This window comes from Garra rufa, chromosome 19 (genome assembly GCF_049309525.1).
Source record: "Garra rufa chromosome 19, GarRuf1.0, whole genome shotgun sequence".
NCBI lineage: Eukaryota > Metazoa > Chordata > Actinopteri > Cypriniformes > Cyprinidae > Garra > Garra rufa.
The window spans coordinates 17,820,817-17,836,995 of NC_133379.1; the positions used below are offsets into that span (position 1 = coordinate 17,820,817).

Genomic DNA, 16,179 nt, shown 5'->3' on the forward strand with positions numbered 1-16,179 from the left:
TTGTGTGACAATAAATAACTATTAGAGTACTCGTTAACGAAAAACAAGCAGAGACTGTACGTTTTAAGATAATAAAGGTTACAACGGCATGCCATAAGTGTGCAGGTTAGCAGGCCGTGAAAATGTTCTGCTTTGCGACGACTCTCCGTGACTGCCTGTATAGTCTCCATAGGGGAGGGGGTTTGGTGAATGCAGGAGTGGTCAGAAGCAGTGCGCTGGATCAGCCGGGAACACCGGGAGAGACACTGCGGAGAACTCGGCCAACCAAGTTCCGGACACGCACATCTTCAACTGGACTTTATGCAACGTTTACAATTATGGACTTTTCCTATTTCGCACTTGTTGCGCAACAGGACTCACGGATCCGTTGAATTTGTCATTTCGTGTCTGTTTTTTTCTTTGGTAAACAGAAATAACATTTTGCGCATTTGGCGGTGAACACTGCTCTTACTTTGGTATGGAGGTACTGCAGAGGCAATATGAGTTCTGATACAGATCATGCCGTGAACTTCTTGAGTAATGCTTCCTCCAAACTGTCCAACGTCTCCAATTCGAGCTCCGCGGGCAACGGGACCGAGCCGAGCTCGTTCAGCCTCAGCCGAGCGCTTCCACTGGGCATGGTTCTGGGCGCTTTTATTGTGTTTGCTATCGTGGGCAACATTCTCGTTATTCTCTCCGTGGTGTGCAACAGGCACCTGCGCATCCCAACCAACTACTTCATCATCAATTTAGCCATGGCAGACCTGTTGCTGAGCACAACCGTCCTGCCGGTGTCCGCCACGCGTGAAATTCTCAACTACTGGGTGTTCGGGAGGATTTTCTGTGACATCTGGGCTGCGGTGGATGTGCTGTGCTGCACCGCATCCATCATGAGCCTGTGCGTGATCTCCATAGACCGGTACATCGGGGTGCGTTACCCGCTGCAGTACCCGAGCATAGTGACCGAGAAACGAGCGCTCTTGGCCATGCTGGGTGTTTGGGTTCTCGCCTTTGTCATCTCCATAGGACCTCTGCTCGGGTGGAAAGAGCCTCCTTCAGAGGATGACACTGTGTGCCTCATCACGGAGGAGCCGTTTTACGCGCTCTTCTCCTCGCTGGGCTCTTTCTACATTCCTTTAGCGGTGATTCTGGCCATGTACTGCCGCGTGTATATAGTTGCCAAAAGAACCACGAAAAACCTCGAGGCTGGAGTGATGAAGGAGCGCATGGACTCCAATGAGCTGACGCTCCGGATTCATTATAAAGGCTCTCAGGCGCAGGATGACTGCAGCAAAGGCCACATCAGGAGCTCGCTGACAGTCAAATTGCTCAAGTTTTCTCGAGAAAAGAAAGCTGCTAAAACGCTTGGTGTTGTCGTGGGCATGTTCATCCTGTGCTGGTTACCTTTTTTCCTCGCACTACCCATTGGTACGTATAATGGTTTATTATTATAACTCACAAACTTTTAGGTATGTTTACTTATATCTCAATCTTCTCAGGTTCACAAATCAAACATTTCTTCATTTTATTGGCGTGCAACATTTTTAAAGTTAAACGTTTCACTTATTTAAAATATGTTGTAAACTGAATTCTAGGTAGATTCGTGATGGAAAATAGATAAAAGCTATGCATTCAGCCTGTGCGTTTTTGTGGTGCTAAGTGTACTTAAAGTTTAGTATAATTTTTTAGGTAGGACAGATCAGAATCAGAATTAGAATCAGAAAGAGCTTTATTGCCAAGTGTGTTCACACACACAAGGAGTTTGTCTTAGTGTTAGGAGCTTCCAGTACAGAAAATACAAACATAGCGCAGACATACATAAAGTTACGGTAATAAAAAGCAGTAATATTTAAAAAAAGAATATACAATAAATTATAAATAACAGTGGTAATAAAAATATACAGAAAAAAAGATGTCCATAGACAGAACTATGAATGTGCATATGTGCTATATACAGAAGGTTTGTGAGTTGATACACATAACCAGTACTGAGGTGTGCTAAGTGTGGTTCAGGTGGGATATGGCTCAAACCGTGTGTTAAAGATTATAGCAAATATGTTTGCTGGACTATTTTTGAACCTGGACCACAAACCCATTCATAAGGGTCAATTGTTTTTTTAATTGAGATATACATAATTTGAAAGCTAATAATTGTTCCATTGATGTATGGTTTTTTAGGACAATATTTGGCCAAGATGCAACTAAAAATCTGGAATCTGAGAGTGCAAAAAATCTAAATACTGAGTAAATCACCTTTAAAGTTGTCCAAATGAAGTTTTTAGCCATGCATATTACTAACCAAAAATTAAGTTATATATGTTTAGTGTAGGAAATTTACAAAATAACGTCATGGAACATGATCTTTACTTAATATCCTAATGATTGTTGGCATAAAAGAAAAATAGATAATTTTGACCCATACAATTTATTTTTGGCTATTGCTGCAATTATACCTGTGCTACTTAAGACTGGTTTTGTGGTCCAGGATCACATATGCAAAAGCGTTAATAAAAAGTGAAAAGTCAAATTAGGTCTATGTCCCTGTTGTAAACACAGTCTTTTATATAACATGCTTTTAGGTGTCCAGTGTGGTCTACCAGCCTGATTCCCACCAGCTAGTCCATCTGATCCATCATCTAGATGAGCTAGAAATCAGATTTGTAGTTCATAAATTACAGCAAACATATGAACATAGCTATAAACTTGCTAAGCTGATGATCTGTCCCACAAACACATTTAAAGCCTAGTTCGATTCTAGTAATACAGTGGTGGCCAAAATGATTAGAACACTATATTTTCACCAGCTAAAAAAGGTTTTAAGTCAGTTATTGTATTAATCCATTGAGATGTTTGTTTTCACAATGAGTCTGATGACAGCCAGTGCTCCACACAGAGATCTAATCTCATAATCATCCAGTCCATCATGACATGAAGAAACAGAACAGACTGAGACAGACTAAATCCAGAAGAACTGTGGCAACATTTCCAAAATACCTCAAGAAACCTACCTGCAAATCTACAGTACTGTTAAAAGTTGTAGGCACTTGTGTAAAAATGATATAAAATGAGAATGCTGTCAAAAATGATGTAATAAATAGATTTTCTTTATTTAAAGCAGCTTTTGCCTATAGTTTTTTTCAGGTCGCTTTGCAGGTAGGTCTATTGAAGCATCTTAAAAAAGTTGCCACAGTTCTTCTGGATTTAGTCTTTCTCAGTTTGTTGGATTACTTCATATCATTCCAGACAGACTGCATAATGATGAGATCAGATCTCTGTGTGGAGCACTGGCTGTTGACAGACTCCTTGTGCAAACAAAAATCTCACTGGATTATTACAATTAATGGCAAAATGACTTAAAACCATTTTTTAGCTGGCGAAAATACTAGTGATGTTACTACCACCACTGTAATTCTGACCTCTTCTGCAGTGTGTTATTGTTCTTGCATAAAGGAGTCCCAGGACATACAGTTTGAGACAGTCTGTGCAGGATGCCCCATTATTTCATTATCCTGTCATAAGAAATAAAGTTCAGCTTTGGACAAATTCAAGACAAATCCATGTGACATTACCACAATAATTCGATTTTTATAAATATTTGTAGCAGCGTGTGTCTTTTGTGGAATTTATGGCCAATTACAGCCGTTCCTGAGGTGGATGATAAACAGTGGAATGCATGCAAATGATTCTGTCAGCAGTAGAAGCATGTCATGTACATTATATCACACTGCATTATGTCACCATGAGACAACACCAGAAAATATCATGCTATATGTGAACCTGGACCACAAAACCAGTAATAAGGGTCAGTTTGGCTGAAATACAACTATTTGAAAATTTGGAATCTGAGGGTGCAAAAATATCTAAATACTGAGAAAGTCATCTTTAAAGTTGTCCAAATTAAGTTCTTATTAATCCATATTACTAATCAAAAATTAAGTTTTGATATATTTACGGTAGGAAAAAAACGCACTTAATATCTTAATGATTTTTGGCATAAATGAAAAATGGATAATTTTGCTCACACAATGTAATTTTAGCTATTGCTGCAAACAAACCTATGCTACTTAAGACTGGTTTTGTGGTCCAGGGTCACATATTATATTTAAAATAATAGCATGTTTATAGTTTATTTTAGTTTAGTAGTTACTACTAAAGCATGCAAGGCTGTTAGAGTTGAATGAACAGTTGCACATTGCTATATTGGCATTATTTAAAATAACCATAGCAATAATTTTACAGATTGAAAGTCAAGATAGTGCCCTTTCTGACACTTTAGAATGTGTTCCTGTTGCCAGGAAAAACTACATGTCTTCAGCTCGAACGCTCCGTTGGTAAAATCATACTCTGTTTGTGCTACCCAGCTCAGACCTCTCAGTTATTCAGAAATGTATTACAGTTTAATACGTTTGCTCAAGAAAAGAGCAATTTCAAGTTCTGTCATGGATGTGAGCCAGTAAAACAGATGCAGAAGGTTAATGACACCACTTTAGCAATAAATTCCAACGCATGAAGCCTTCACTCACGTGTTGATTTGAATCGAAAGCAACGTCTGTCATGTTAACCCTGACGTGTGGTCATTTAATTCAGCGATGGATGAGTGACAACAGAGCCGGTCCCTGAAGCTTGCTGAAGTCTCCTGGTGGAATGCACTGGAGATGCCAATGTCTTCAGAGCTCTCTCATTCCCAGGCCCACTCCCTATCTAAACCCAGAGGTTTCTGATGAGGTGTGGGAATATAAGAGAGGTACTATTCCCACCACCGAAAAAATCTGGTCAAAATTTAATCACCCTCCTATATTCACTTTATGACCTAGAAGTTCAGCTCCCAGCGACCTTCTAAAGGGTCATTTTAGCAGATGGGCCGATATGTTTTTCCTGCAAATGAGTGAGGAAATATTTTGAAGGAAAATATAGTCCATGTGTTCGACCTTGAGGAGTTAACTTCCCTTCTTTGAGTGGCCTTTGTTTTCATATGCCATGTTATGAATATTGGAATGAACTGGTGTATGAGAAGATTGTCATTTCTGGATGCATTGCATCCCCCTCATGTCATTCTAAACCCATAAGACCTTTGTTCATCATCAAAACACAAATTAAGATATTTTTGATGAAATCCAAAAGCTTTCTTACCCTCATTAGACAGCAATGCAACTGACACGTTCAAGGCCCAGATAGTAAGGACATCAATAAAATAGTCTATGTGACATCAGTGGTTTAACTTTGATTTTATGAGGCTGTGAGAATACATGGTATTTTATCGATGTCCTTATTTTACCGACCTTTTAAGGCCTTGAATGTGGTAGTACTGTTTCTGTCTATGCAGGGTCAGAAGTCTCTCGGATTTCATCAAAAATATATTAATTGTGACCCTGGACCACAAAACCAGTCTTAAGTAGCTGGGGTATATTTGTAGCAATAGCCCAAAATACATTGCATGGGTCAAAATTATTGATTTTACTTTTATGCCAAAAGAAATTCATTAGGAAATTAAGTAAAGATCATGTTCCATGAAGATTTCTGTAAAATTCCTACTGTAAATATATCAAAATGTAATTTTTGATTAGTAATATGCATTGTTAAGAACCTAATTTGGACAACTTTAAAAGGGATTTTCTCAGTATTTTGATTTTTTTGCATCCTCAGATTCCAGATTTTCAAATAGATGTATCTCGGCCAAATATTGTCCTATCCTAACAAACCACACATCAATAGAAAGCTTATTTATTGAGCTTTCATATGATGTAAACATCTCAGTTTTGTAAAATTTAACCTTATGACTGGTTTTGTGGTCCAGGGTCACAATTTGTGTTCCGAAGATGAACGAAGGCCTTACGGGTTCGGAACAACATAAGGGTGAGTAATTAATGAAAGAACATTGATAAAATAGTAGAGATGCACCGATTGATCGGCTATCGGCCGATTTTTTGCATGATCGGCCCGGATCGGTGACCAGCCGGTCAATTTCTCCTATTGCCGATTCCTAGCTGATTCTTTTATTGTCACAGCCACGCGCGCACTCACAGTTGTGTGTAAACATGTCTTTGGTGTGAGTGAAGATGACACAAAAATCGCAGTTTGTAACATTTATAAGGCCAAAATACAACGTGAGGGAACAACCACGAACCACGCGCGTGTTTGGACATGTGGTAGATCGCGCCCCTCGCTCTGCATATTTTGCATGTCTCTCTTAGTTAAAGGTTGTGTCAGCGATTTCAAGCCTGAAACATAAAGTGTCAAATTCAGCTGACCTTTCTTGATGATCCGCTCGCTGCCTGCCCCATAAATTGGCTGTAAAAAAAAACGCGTCTCTGTGGTGAGCCTTTCGTACTGGTGCAGGGATGTGAGGGAGGCAGAGCGAAAGTCCACAACACAAACCCCCTGACGGTGATTGGTTGGAACACTGTTTGTTTTGCTGTGGAATCGTTGGTAGCACCGATTGTTTTTTTTTTTGGCATATCTCGGACCCTAGGCTGACCACAGAGACGCGTTTTTTTTTACATAAATTTATGGGGCAGGCAGCGAGCAGATCATGAAGTAAGGTCAGCTGAATTTGACACTTTATGTTTCAGCCTAGAATCGCTGATACAACCTTTAACACACCTGATTCAGATAACCCGCTCGTTAGAAGTAAGCTCTGTGAATGAACTGTGTTCCGATTGACATGGTCCCTGCCCAGTGTTCATTGCTCCCTACTCCCTGAGCAGGGGATATCTGTTGACGTTTACTACACTTTCATTCATTCACATATTTGCGCTACGCCACCGCAGACAGCGTCTTCAAACACTAATAGTTTGAAACGAGCATATATGTTACATTTGAAGGTAATTTAAGCGTGCGCGACGTGAATTTAATTTGTATTTATTTACAGATGCATTTATGTTACACCTCTCTAGTAAGTTTCATCTGTGTGTGAAGACGCTATATGCGGTGGCGTAGCGCAAATATGTGAATGAATGTTACGAAGTGTAGTACCACTGGATTAACTGGTGACAAGGCAGAAATGCTTCTCTTTATAAAGGAAAATTTGCCATTAATGCTCAAGTAATAGCATTTAGTACTAGCATTGGTATTTATACCTGTTTGAAGACACAGTGCACTTTTTGTTATTAAAGTTATTGTTGTGAGATGATCCTGTAATTAATGTTTTTAAAAAATCCATATAAAATTAATTGAAGAAAAGTAGATTTTTGTATGCCTGCTTTGTTACTTATATTTTATTTCTAATGTTTTCAAGGCTCAGAGCACTTTATTTTGTAATGTTTAAAAATTTATTTTATTATAAAATAAATTTAATTAAAGAAAATATTTCTGTATAGGCCCATGCTTTCATTACAGTTCTTAAAAAAATCGGAATTGGCAAAAATCGGAATCGGCAGGTCACACTTACTGAAAAATTGGAATTGGAATCGGCCAAGAAATTTGCAATCGGTGCATCTCTATAAAATAGTCTATGTGACATCAGTGGTTCAACTGAATGGTCAGTTGAAGACGTGATATTGTCTTTCCCCCAGTGTGTGTGTGTGTATATAGATTAGTTATTGTTAACTTGTTCTCGCCATGAATATAACCATAGATGCTGAAATAAGGGTAAGAAGAAATAAACAAACAAAAAGGACATTCAGAGATACAAATTATATCAAAAGAATGTTCCAAGATTTTGTTATAAAAACATTTTCTATTACAATTGCAAGAACCTCAACCGTGTACAAACAACATCAAAAGAACGTTCCGAGAATGTTGTTATAAGAACGTTTACTTTTACCATTGCGAGAACCTCATTTGTGTACAAATAACACCAAAAGAACTTTCCGAGAATGTTGTTCTAAGAACGTTTACTTTTACCATTGCGAGAACCTCATTTGTGTACAAATAACACCAAAAGAACTTTCCGAGAATGTTGTTATAAGAACGCTTACTTTTACCATTGCGAGAACCTCATTTGTGTACAAATAACACCAAAAGAACGTTCCGAGAATGTTGTTATAAGAACGTTTACTTTTACCATTGCGAGAACCTCATTTGTGTACAAATAACACCAAAAGAACTTTCCGAGAATGTTGTTATAAGAACGTTTACTTTTACCATTGCGAGAACCTCATTTGTGTACAAATAACACCAAAAGAACGTTCCGAGAATGTTGTTATAAGAACGTTTACTTTTACCATTGCGAGAACCTCATTTGTGTACAAATAACACCAAAAGAACGTTCCGAGAATGTTGTTATAAGAACGTTTACTTTTACCATTGCGAGAACCTCAATCAGGTACAAATAACATCAAAAGAATGTTTAGAGACTGTTGTTCTAAGAACGTTTTCTTTTACCATTGCGAGAACCTCATTTGTGTACAAATAACACCAAAAGAATGTTTCGAGAATGTTGTTCTAAAAATGTTTTCTGTTACCATTACGAGAACCTCAATTGTGTACAAATAACACCAAAAGAACATTCCCGAGAATGCTGTTATAAGAACGTTTTATTTTACCATTATGAGAACCTCAATCGTTTACAAATAAAATCAAAAGAATGTTTCAAGAATGCTGTTATAAGAACGTTTTCTTTTACCATTATGAGAACCTCAATCGTTTACAAATAAAATCAAAAGAATGTTTTGAGAATATATTGTTCTAAAAATGTTTTCTTTTGCTATTATGAGAACCTCAATCGTGTACCAATAACATCAAAAAAAGTTCCAAGATTTTGTTATAAAAAACATGTTCTCAAACTATTGCGAGAACCTCAATTGTGTATAAATAACATCAAAAGAACGTTCTGAGAATGTTGTTCTAAGACCATTTTCTGTTACCATTACAAGAACCTCAATCGTGTACAAATAAAGAACGTTCCAAAAATGCTGTTCTAAGACTAGTTCTCTCTTAAGATTACAAGAATGTAAGTCAACCATTAATAATGTTATTAGAACATCCTATAAACATTCATTTGATTAATGTTCTGTACTAACCTTTAAACACAAGTTGTGGGAATGTTTACTGTTAGCTGGGATGAGTCGTAGTACTCTTATGAACGTGCGTGGAAGACTGACACAACGGAAGAGAAGAAATTGTTGAATAAAGAAGTTGTTTTTGTTTTCTTCACACACAAAAAATATTCTCGTAGCTTCATAAAATTATGGTTGAACCACTGATGTCACATGGACTTTTTTAACAATGGCCTTACTAACTTTCTGGGCCTTGAACGTGTCAGTTGTGTTGCTGTCTATGCAGGGTCAGAAAGCTCTTGGATTTTACAAAAATATCTGAATTTGTGTTCTGTAGATAAACAAAGGTCTTACATTTTTGGAACGATAATAATTAACGACAGAATTTTCATTTTTGGGTGAACTATTCCTTTAATATCCACAAGCAAATATTCGACTATTAGAATATAACTTTCTTATTTTTAATCACAATATCGATTGTTTTAGATCCACAAATGGTTTTAAGTGTTGATTAAGCTCAAAATGTTGCAAACATTAATTTACTTGCTTTATTATAATTAATTCTCTTTTCTAAATGGTAGATTGAATGCAGATTGAAAACAGATAATTGAAAAATCAATGAGCACTTTGCCACCAGGCCACATGAGAGTTAAGCAATGTGTTTTCTCAGGGCAGTTTGTACTATTTTTGGCAATGATTTCTGCAGACTTTATTTAATCACAGATGAACTAAACAACTAAATAACAAAGCAAGGTTTCTCTAGCAGAACAGAAACCACTTGCTTCAAGAAACAAGGTTGCTGCAAGACTGTTTGTTGACTTGTTATAGTGCAGATTGTCTTAATTTATTGCTGCTCTGGCTGAGAGATGTCTCAGTGACATGTGATTTAGAGAAGGAAGAGGCGAGAACATCTTAACGTAATGGAATAATTCACTTACTGGCGGAGATAGGAGCTGACCGAAGGCCTCACACCTGTGGCTCTTCTTGAAGTGTGGTAATGAACCCAAGTCTCATCCAGCTCTGTACTGATACACACCATAATGAATTAGACTTCGGTCATACATCCTTTTCCTTTCAGAGGAGTTATAATACATAACATACTGTATATAAACGTATTATTTGTTAACTTATTAAGCCGAAAAATGGGTATGGGATCTACATCAGGCATTTAAGGGCGAAAAAGTGGTGAATTCCTCAGGGACAAGTGAGTTAGTAAACTCATCAGTGGAGATGAGCTACAGTCAGAGTCTGGAAAAGCATGATGGATCTGTGTGACCTTTTTTAATGTTTTGGAGATCAGCGGAGTAGAAACCTGAGAACGATTTCTGGTTAGAAAATGGGATCTCTAGAAGAGACAGATTTTCTGGCTTGTTTCTTTAAATACATAGTTGATTTAAGCTGGAGTACAGTTGTAAAAGCACTATAAATCTTCCTCGTGAGACATAGATTTTGGAATTTAAGAACTTAAGATAACCATTTTAATAAAAACTTACAGAGTGCACCTCAAAGAACAGATTATTCAAATTATGCTCTTTATGAGAGTGTTCAGATTTTTAAGGTCGAGACAGACTTAATGTTAATTTAGAGGCTTAGAAATATGACAGATAAAATGTAATTTTATTAAACCTTTCAAGAACATACAGCTGAGGTCAAAAGTTTACACACACCTTGCAGAATCTGCAAAATGTTCATTATTTTACCAAAATAAGAGGAATCATACAAAATGCATGTTATGTTTGATTTAGTTCTGACCTGAATAAGATGTTTACATAAAGTCCACAAGAGAAAATAATAGCTGAATTTATAAAAATTATCTGTTCAAAAGTTTACATCCCCTTGATTCTTAATACCGTGTACTTTGTTTTGTTTTGTTTTGTGATAGTTGTTTATGAGTCCCTTGTTTGTCCTAAACAGTTAAACTGCCCACTGTTCTTTAGAAAAATCCTTCAGGTCCCACAAATTCTTTGGTTTTTCAGCATTTCTGTGTATTTGAACCCTTTCCAACAACGGCTGTATGATTTTTAAGATCCATCTTTTCACACTTAGGGCAACTGAGGGACTATTACAGAACTATTACAGAAGGTTTAAAAGCTCACTAATGCTTCAGAAGGAAAAATAATGCATTAAGAGCTGGGGGTGAAAACTTTTGAACAGAATGTAGATATTTACATTTTTCTTATTTTGCCTACATATCATATTTATAGAAGCTATAGAAGATGTTTCCCAGAGGACAAAATAAGTTAAATTTACCCTGATCTTCAAATTCAAAAAGTTTTTACCCCCCTCCTTTTAATGCATCATGTTTCCTTCTGAAGCATCAGTGAGTGTTTGAACCTTCTGCAGTAGTTGCATATGAGTCCCTCAGTTGTCCTCAGTGTGAAAAGATGGATCTCAAAATTATATAGTCATCGTTGGAAAGGGTTCAAATACACAAAAATGCTAAAAAAAAAACAAAGAATTTGTGGGACCTGAAGGATTTTTCTAAAGAACAGTGGGCAGTTTAACTGTTCAGGACAAACAAGGGACTCATGAACAACTATCACTAAAAAAAATATATAAAATACAGCTGTGGATCATTCAGGTATTTAGATTTTCTCTTGTGGACCACATGTAAGCATATTTAATGTGAAATATCTTATTCAGGTCTGTACTAAATAAAATTAAAAATTAAAAAACATGCATTTCGTATGATCCCTCTTTTATTTTTTTATTTTTTTATTTATTGTAAAATACTTAACATTTTGCAGATTCTGCAAGGCGTATGTAAACTTTTGACCTCAACTGTATATGGATCATATTCCACCCCAATAGCAAAACAATTTTTTTTTTTTTTTGCTTAGAGTTATATTTTTGCTCAACTTTCATTGTTAAGAACATTTTATTATTATATAAACTGTATTTAATACTGTTTATATATTATATATAGATTTATAACAGTTTTATATAGAGATTTGTCTTTCTGACACATTTTAATGAGAAGTAATCATATTGTCCCAAAAAAAGCAAAAAGCCCATCCATTTGTGAAACAGGTTGTGATATAGTGTTTGTGACACATTTTCATGATAGCTAAAAGAAGAAAGAAAGAAAAGCAAAAGTATTTGATTTTGTTACACTGCCTTTAATTTATGCTGATTTTAAGGAAATTAAAATGTATTTTGTATTGTTACAGTGAAGAGACTAATGAAACACACTCAAATGTCTGTTCACATAATGATAGAGAATAGACAAAATGTAGCTAATGTCATTAAGATTAAAAAGATTTACAAAAACGTAATGGTTTAAATTCTTTATTTTTGTAGGGTACATGTGGGTTGATAAAGTCTGCCATCTATTGGTGAAGGATAAAAAAGCATTGTGCATGCAGATTGTTTACAAAAGCTCTTTTTTTCTCTCCTATTTTTAGGGTCATTTAACACCAGTTTGCGTCCTCCTGAAACATTCTTCAAAGTGATTTTCTGGCTGGGCTACTTCAACAGCTGCCTGAACCCCATTATTTACCCCTGTTACAGCCGTGAGTTCAAGCAGGCTTTTATTCAGATCTTGCGGTGCCATTGTCAGCAAAGAAAACAACAGGGCTGGAGGGCGTACAACTATCGCGTCCAGACGGGCTCGGGCAACCAGGTCTACACAGACACCAGCTCCATTTGCATGAACGGCAGTCAGCAGACCTTGGCTCCGGTACAACCCAGCCCAACGTTATTCAGCAGAGTTGTGGGATCTCGTCCTGCATCAGGCCTTCTTCCAGGCTGGGGCCCTTGTACCTCCTCTTCCTCTTCCTCTTTATCTGGGAGCCCTTTTCCTGGTTCAATGAGGTCTGGTTCTAGGTCAATGAGTCCTTGCAAAACTACCAGGATGGCTTTGCTGTTCTCTAGTGGTTCCCAGCATGCCAATGGACAGAATGGGAAGCGAGAGATAGAGCATGGATCCATATCTAGACACACACCTGAGACTACAATCTAGCTTGGTGTCAATAGTGACTTTCGTGCCAGTGATTTCTCCGTCTTTCAGTTGTTTCTGAACGGATCTGATTCATTATTGTAAGCGTGAAATACAGTACATTGGGCATCTTCTCATGCATGTCAACATTGTTTCATTTGAGAGTCGCAGTTCCAATGTACAAAATAATGTACAGTCAGCCGGTAATTATCGCAAGATAAACTCAAACCAGGTGATTAGGATGCAGTTGAGAGTAAGTTAATAAATAATGGACATTAATATTTATTTAAGTTGATATTATTTTATCTGCATGTTGTCTTAAAGCTTCCGCTGAGAACAAAAATAGTCCATTGGAATATACAAATCAACTGACCGAGCAACATTACAAACACTGCAACAGTAGAGTAATGTGTTAACATTAAAATCCTCTGAGGTAATATTCACTGCAGTCAACCAATAAGATGCAGGATGGCTGTAATTGCGTTTGTATAAAATGAGATAAAACGATTCTGCGGAAATTACATTAAAGAAATGTAAATTCTGTCATTATTTTCTTACCCTCATGTTGTTCCAAACCCATAAAACCAACAAATATAGTAGTCTCGTGAACGCACTGAAAGACAAAGACTGATACGGAAGAGTCGAAATTGTTGATTTATTTTTGGTTTTGCACACAAAAAGGTTGAACCACTGATGTCACACAGACTTTTTAACAATGTCCTTACTACCTTTCTGGGCCATCAGAAATATCTTAATTTGTGTTTCGAAGATGAACGAATGTCTTATGGGTTTGGAATGATATGATGGTGAGTAATTAATGACATGTTTTCATTTTTGGGTGAACTATCCCTTTAAGAAGTTTGATTGCGTTGCCATGCATGACGGCCAATAGTGCAACTGTCCCCAAATACTATTTCATCTGCCTTGATTCCAAAAATAATTTTGCTTTTACCTTCCCATAGGGATTTTTAAAAAAATCTCTGTTGCAAAGCAATCAGCCAGCATGATTTATTAGCATTTTTTAAAATCATGTTTGACAGTGATGAACTACATTACCCATGATTCTCTCAAGTCAACCATGATTATTTTAAAAATAAGAAGCTGATGGCTTCAGCGTAAGCATTTACTTTCGATTAACAACCTCATAGTCAGGGTTGCCAGGTTTTCACAGCAAAACCTGCCTAATTGCTACTCAAAACTTGCCTAAAAGTAACCCCCTGGTAAAAATTCCAGGGTGTTTCCCTGGTAAAATTAGCATTCCAGGGGCTAAATATTCGCTTCAACCCATGGACATGAAAAACAACCCGTGGCAACAGTGTTAAAGTAGCAACACTGCTCATAGTGCACAAAATGGAAATTCTTTCATTAATTACTCACCTTCATGTCGTTCCAAAACCGTTAGGACCTTTGTTCATCTTCAGAACACAAATGAAGACATTTTTGATCCTGCATAGACAGCAAAGCAACTGAAATGTTCAAGTCCCAGCAAGGTATTAAGGAAATTGTTAAAATAGTCCATGTTGTATCAGTGTTTCACCTTATGATGCTATACAAGACAATGTACAACAAGAAAACAAAAACGACTTCATTCAACAATTTCTTCTCTTCTGTGCCCTAACCAAGGCGCAGCACATCCGAGTTTACGTCTGACTGGCGGCAGTACCACAAAAATACGTCGTGGTACTGTTGTGAACGTGCAAACGAAGATTGATAGAGAAAAGAAGAAATTGTTAAATAATAATTTTTGTTTTCTTTGCGCACAAAAAGTATTCTCGTAGCTTCATAACATCATGGTTGAGTATTTCTACGATGTCTACCTTTCTGGGCCTTGAACATGTCGGTTGCATTGCTGTCTATGCAGGGGTAGAAAGCTTTTGGATTTGATCAAAAATACCTTAATTTGTGTTCTGAAGATGAACTAAGGTTTTACGGGTTTGGGACGACGTGAAGGTGAATTAATGACATTATTTTTCAAGGTTTAAAACTTATGGAACCCAACTGTTGCACTCTAAGACTATATAGCAGTGTTTACTACTAGATGCTAGACTAGTACTAGATTTTTTTTCTTAATCTACAACGTAAATTATTGCAGAAATGCATCATCACAGTCTGTGAAAAATCTCTGTCTATTCCAGAGACTGATGGGTTGGAAATCTGGGGTTATCTGAAATACCCAAATCACTACAATACATGTGTATTATTGTGTACATACTGTTTTCAATTTGTGGATTGTGAAGAGTCTATATTTGGCCTGTTTGATTGTAGTGGCTATGACTGTAGTAACGTTTGCATGAATAAAGGGATCAGCTCTGCACCTGGACTTGCTGTGCACAGCTGTGAGCAGCACTGATACAACTCAGTATGACTTGCTCACTGGTCTGTTCACCTCATTTATTTATTTCCCTTTTTGATCTTCATGTTATTCTTCAGGTTGTGTCAGTTTTATAATGATGCTTATTGGACTGGTCCAGTTAGATTCACAGTTATGACGTCTTGTGATTTCAAGTTCAAAAGGTGAGGGAGTTGAAGACGTCTGATGTCTAAGCTGAGTTTGGTTTGGGGTCATTACAGCACACTTTTTAACAAACGAATGGATGGCATGAGAAGCTAATGTTTGACTGAGCAATTCAAGGCACAAACCAACATATTATGTGTGCTCTGAACCAGCAAATTGAATTCTTTCAAGGTGTAAATGTGTTATACAACAAGACTTTGTAGTTACTAAGAAAACGTGGTCATTGGTTCTACATTTACGCTTCGATTCAGTGGATATAAAAGGAAAATATCTTTCACTTTCAATTTAATTCTGCCTTGATTTGTTCGTTTTGTGCAGTCAGAAAATTTTCAAGGAAAACATCAGTGCTTTATTAGCAAAAGAAGAATGCGTGCTTTTCTCCTGATATGTTTTTCTCCTTCACACTTGTACATCTTATTTTCTAAGTGGACCATATAAAATGTGTCTCCCTATATTTAGCGTTATTTTGTGTGATATAGTAAATAAAGACTTATTTTCCTTTGTCTCGAGACAATTGCATAATGAAGAAATAAATTTAATTTGTGAAGGTGCCATGATTTGTTGCCAAGTTATTGTGCCAAGTCTTTAAAAGTGCTTGACATATAAGATTTAAAATGATAACCTTTGGAAAATACAGTGCCCTCCAAAAATATTAGCACCCTTGGTAATTATGAGCAAAGGTGGCTGTGAAAATAAATCTGCATTGTTTATCCTTGTAAACTTTAATTCGAAAAATTCACAAAATTCGAACCTTTCATTGAAGTAAAACAATTGAAAGTGAGGGGAAGTCTCTTTATAAAATAAATATTTTT

At 36.8% G+C, this 16,179-nt stretch overlaps 1 protein-coding gene across 1 annotated transcript; it reads left to right on the forward strand.

Moving 5' to 3' along the window:
- The first annotated feature begins 231 nt into the window (after nt 1-231).
- adra1ba (adrenoceptor alpha 1Ba) lies at nt 232-15,906 on the forward strand. The gene is made up of 2 exons (XM_073824438.1): nt 232-1,407; nt 12,320-15,906. Exons 1-2 carry the CDS (start codon nt 480-482, stop codon nt 12,874-12,876), a joined length of 1,485 nt encoding a protein of 494 aa, XP_073680539.1. The 5' UTR covers nt 232-479; the 3' UTR covers nt 12,877-15,906.
- The last annotated feature ends 273 nt before the right edge of the window (nt 15,907-16,179 follow it).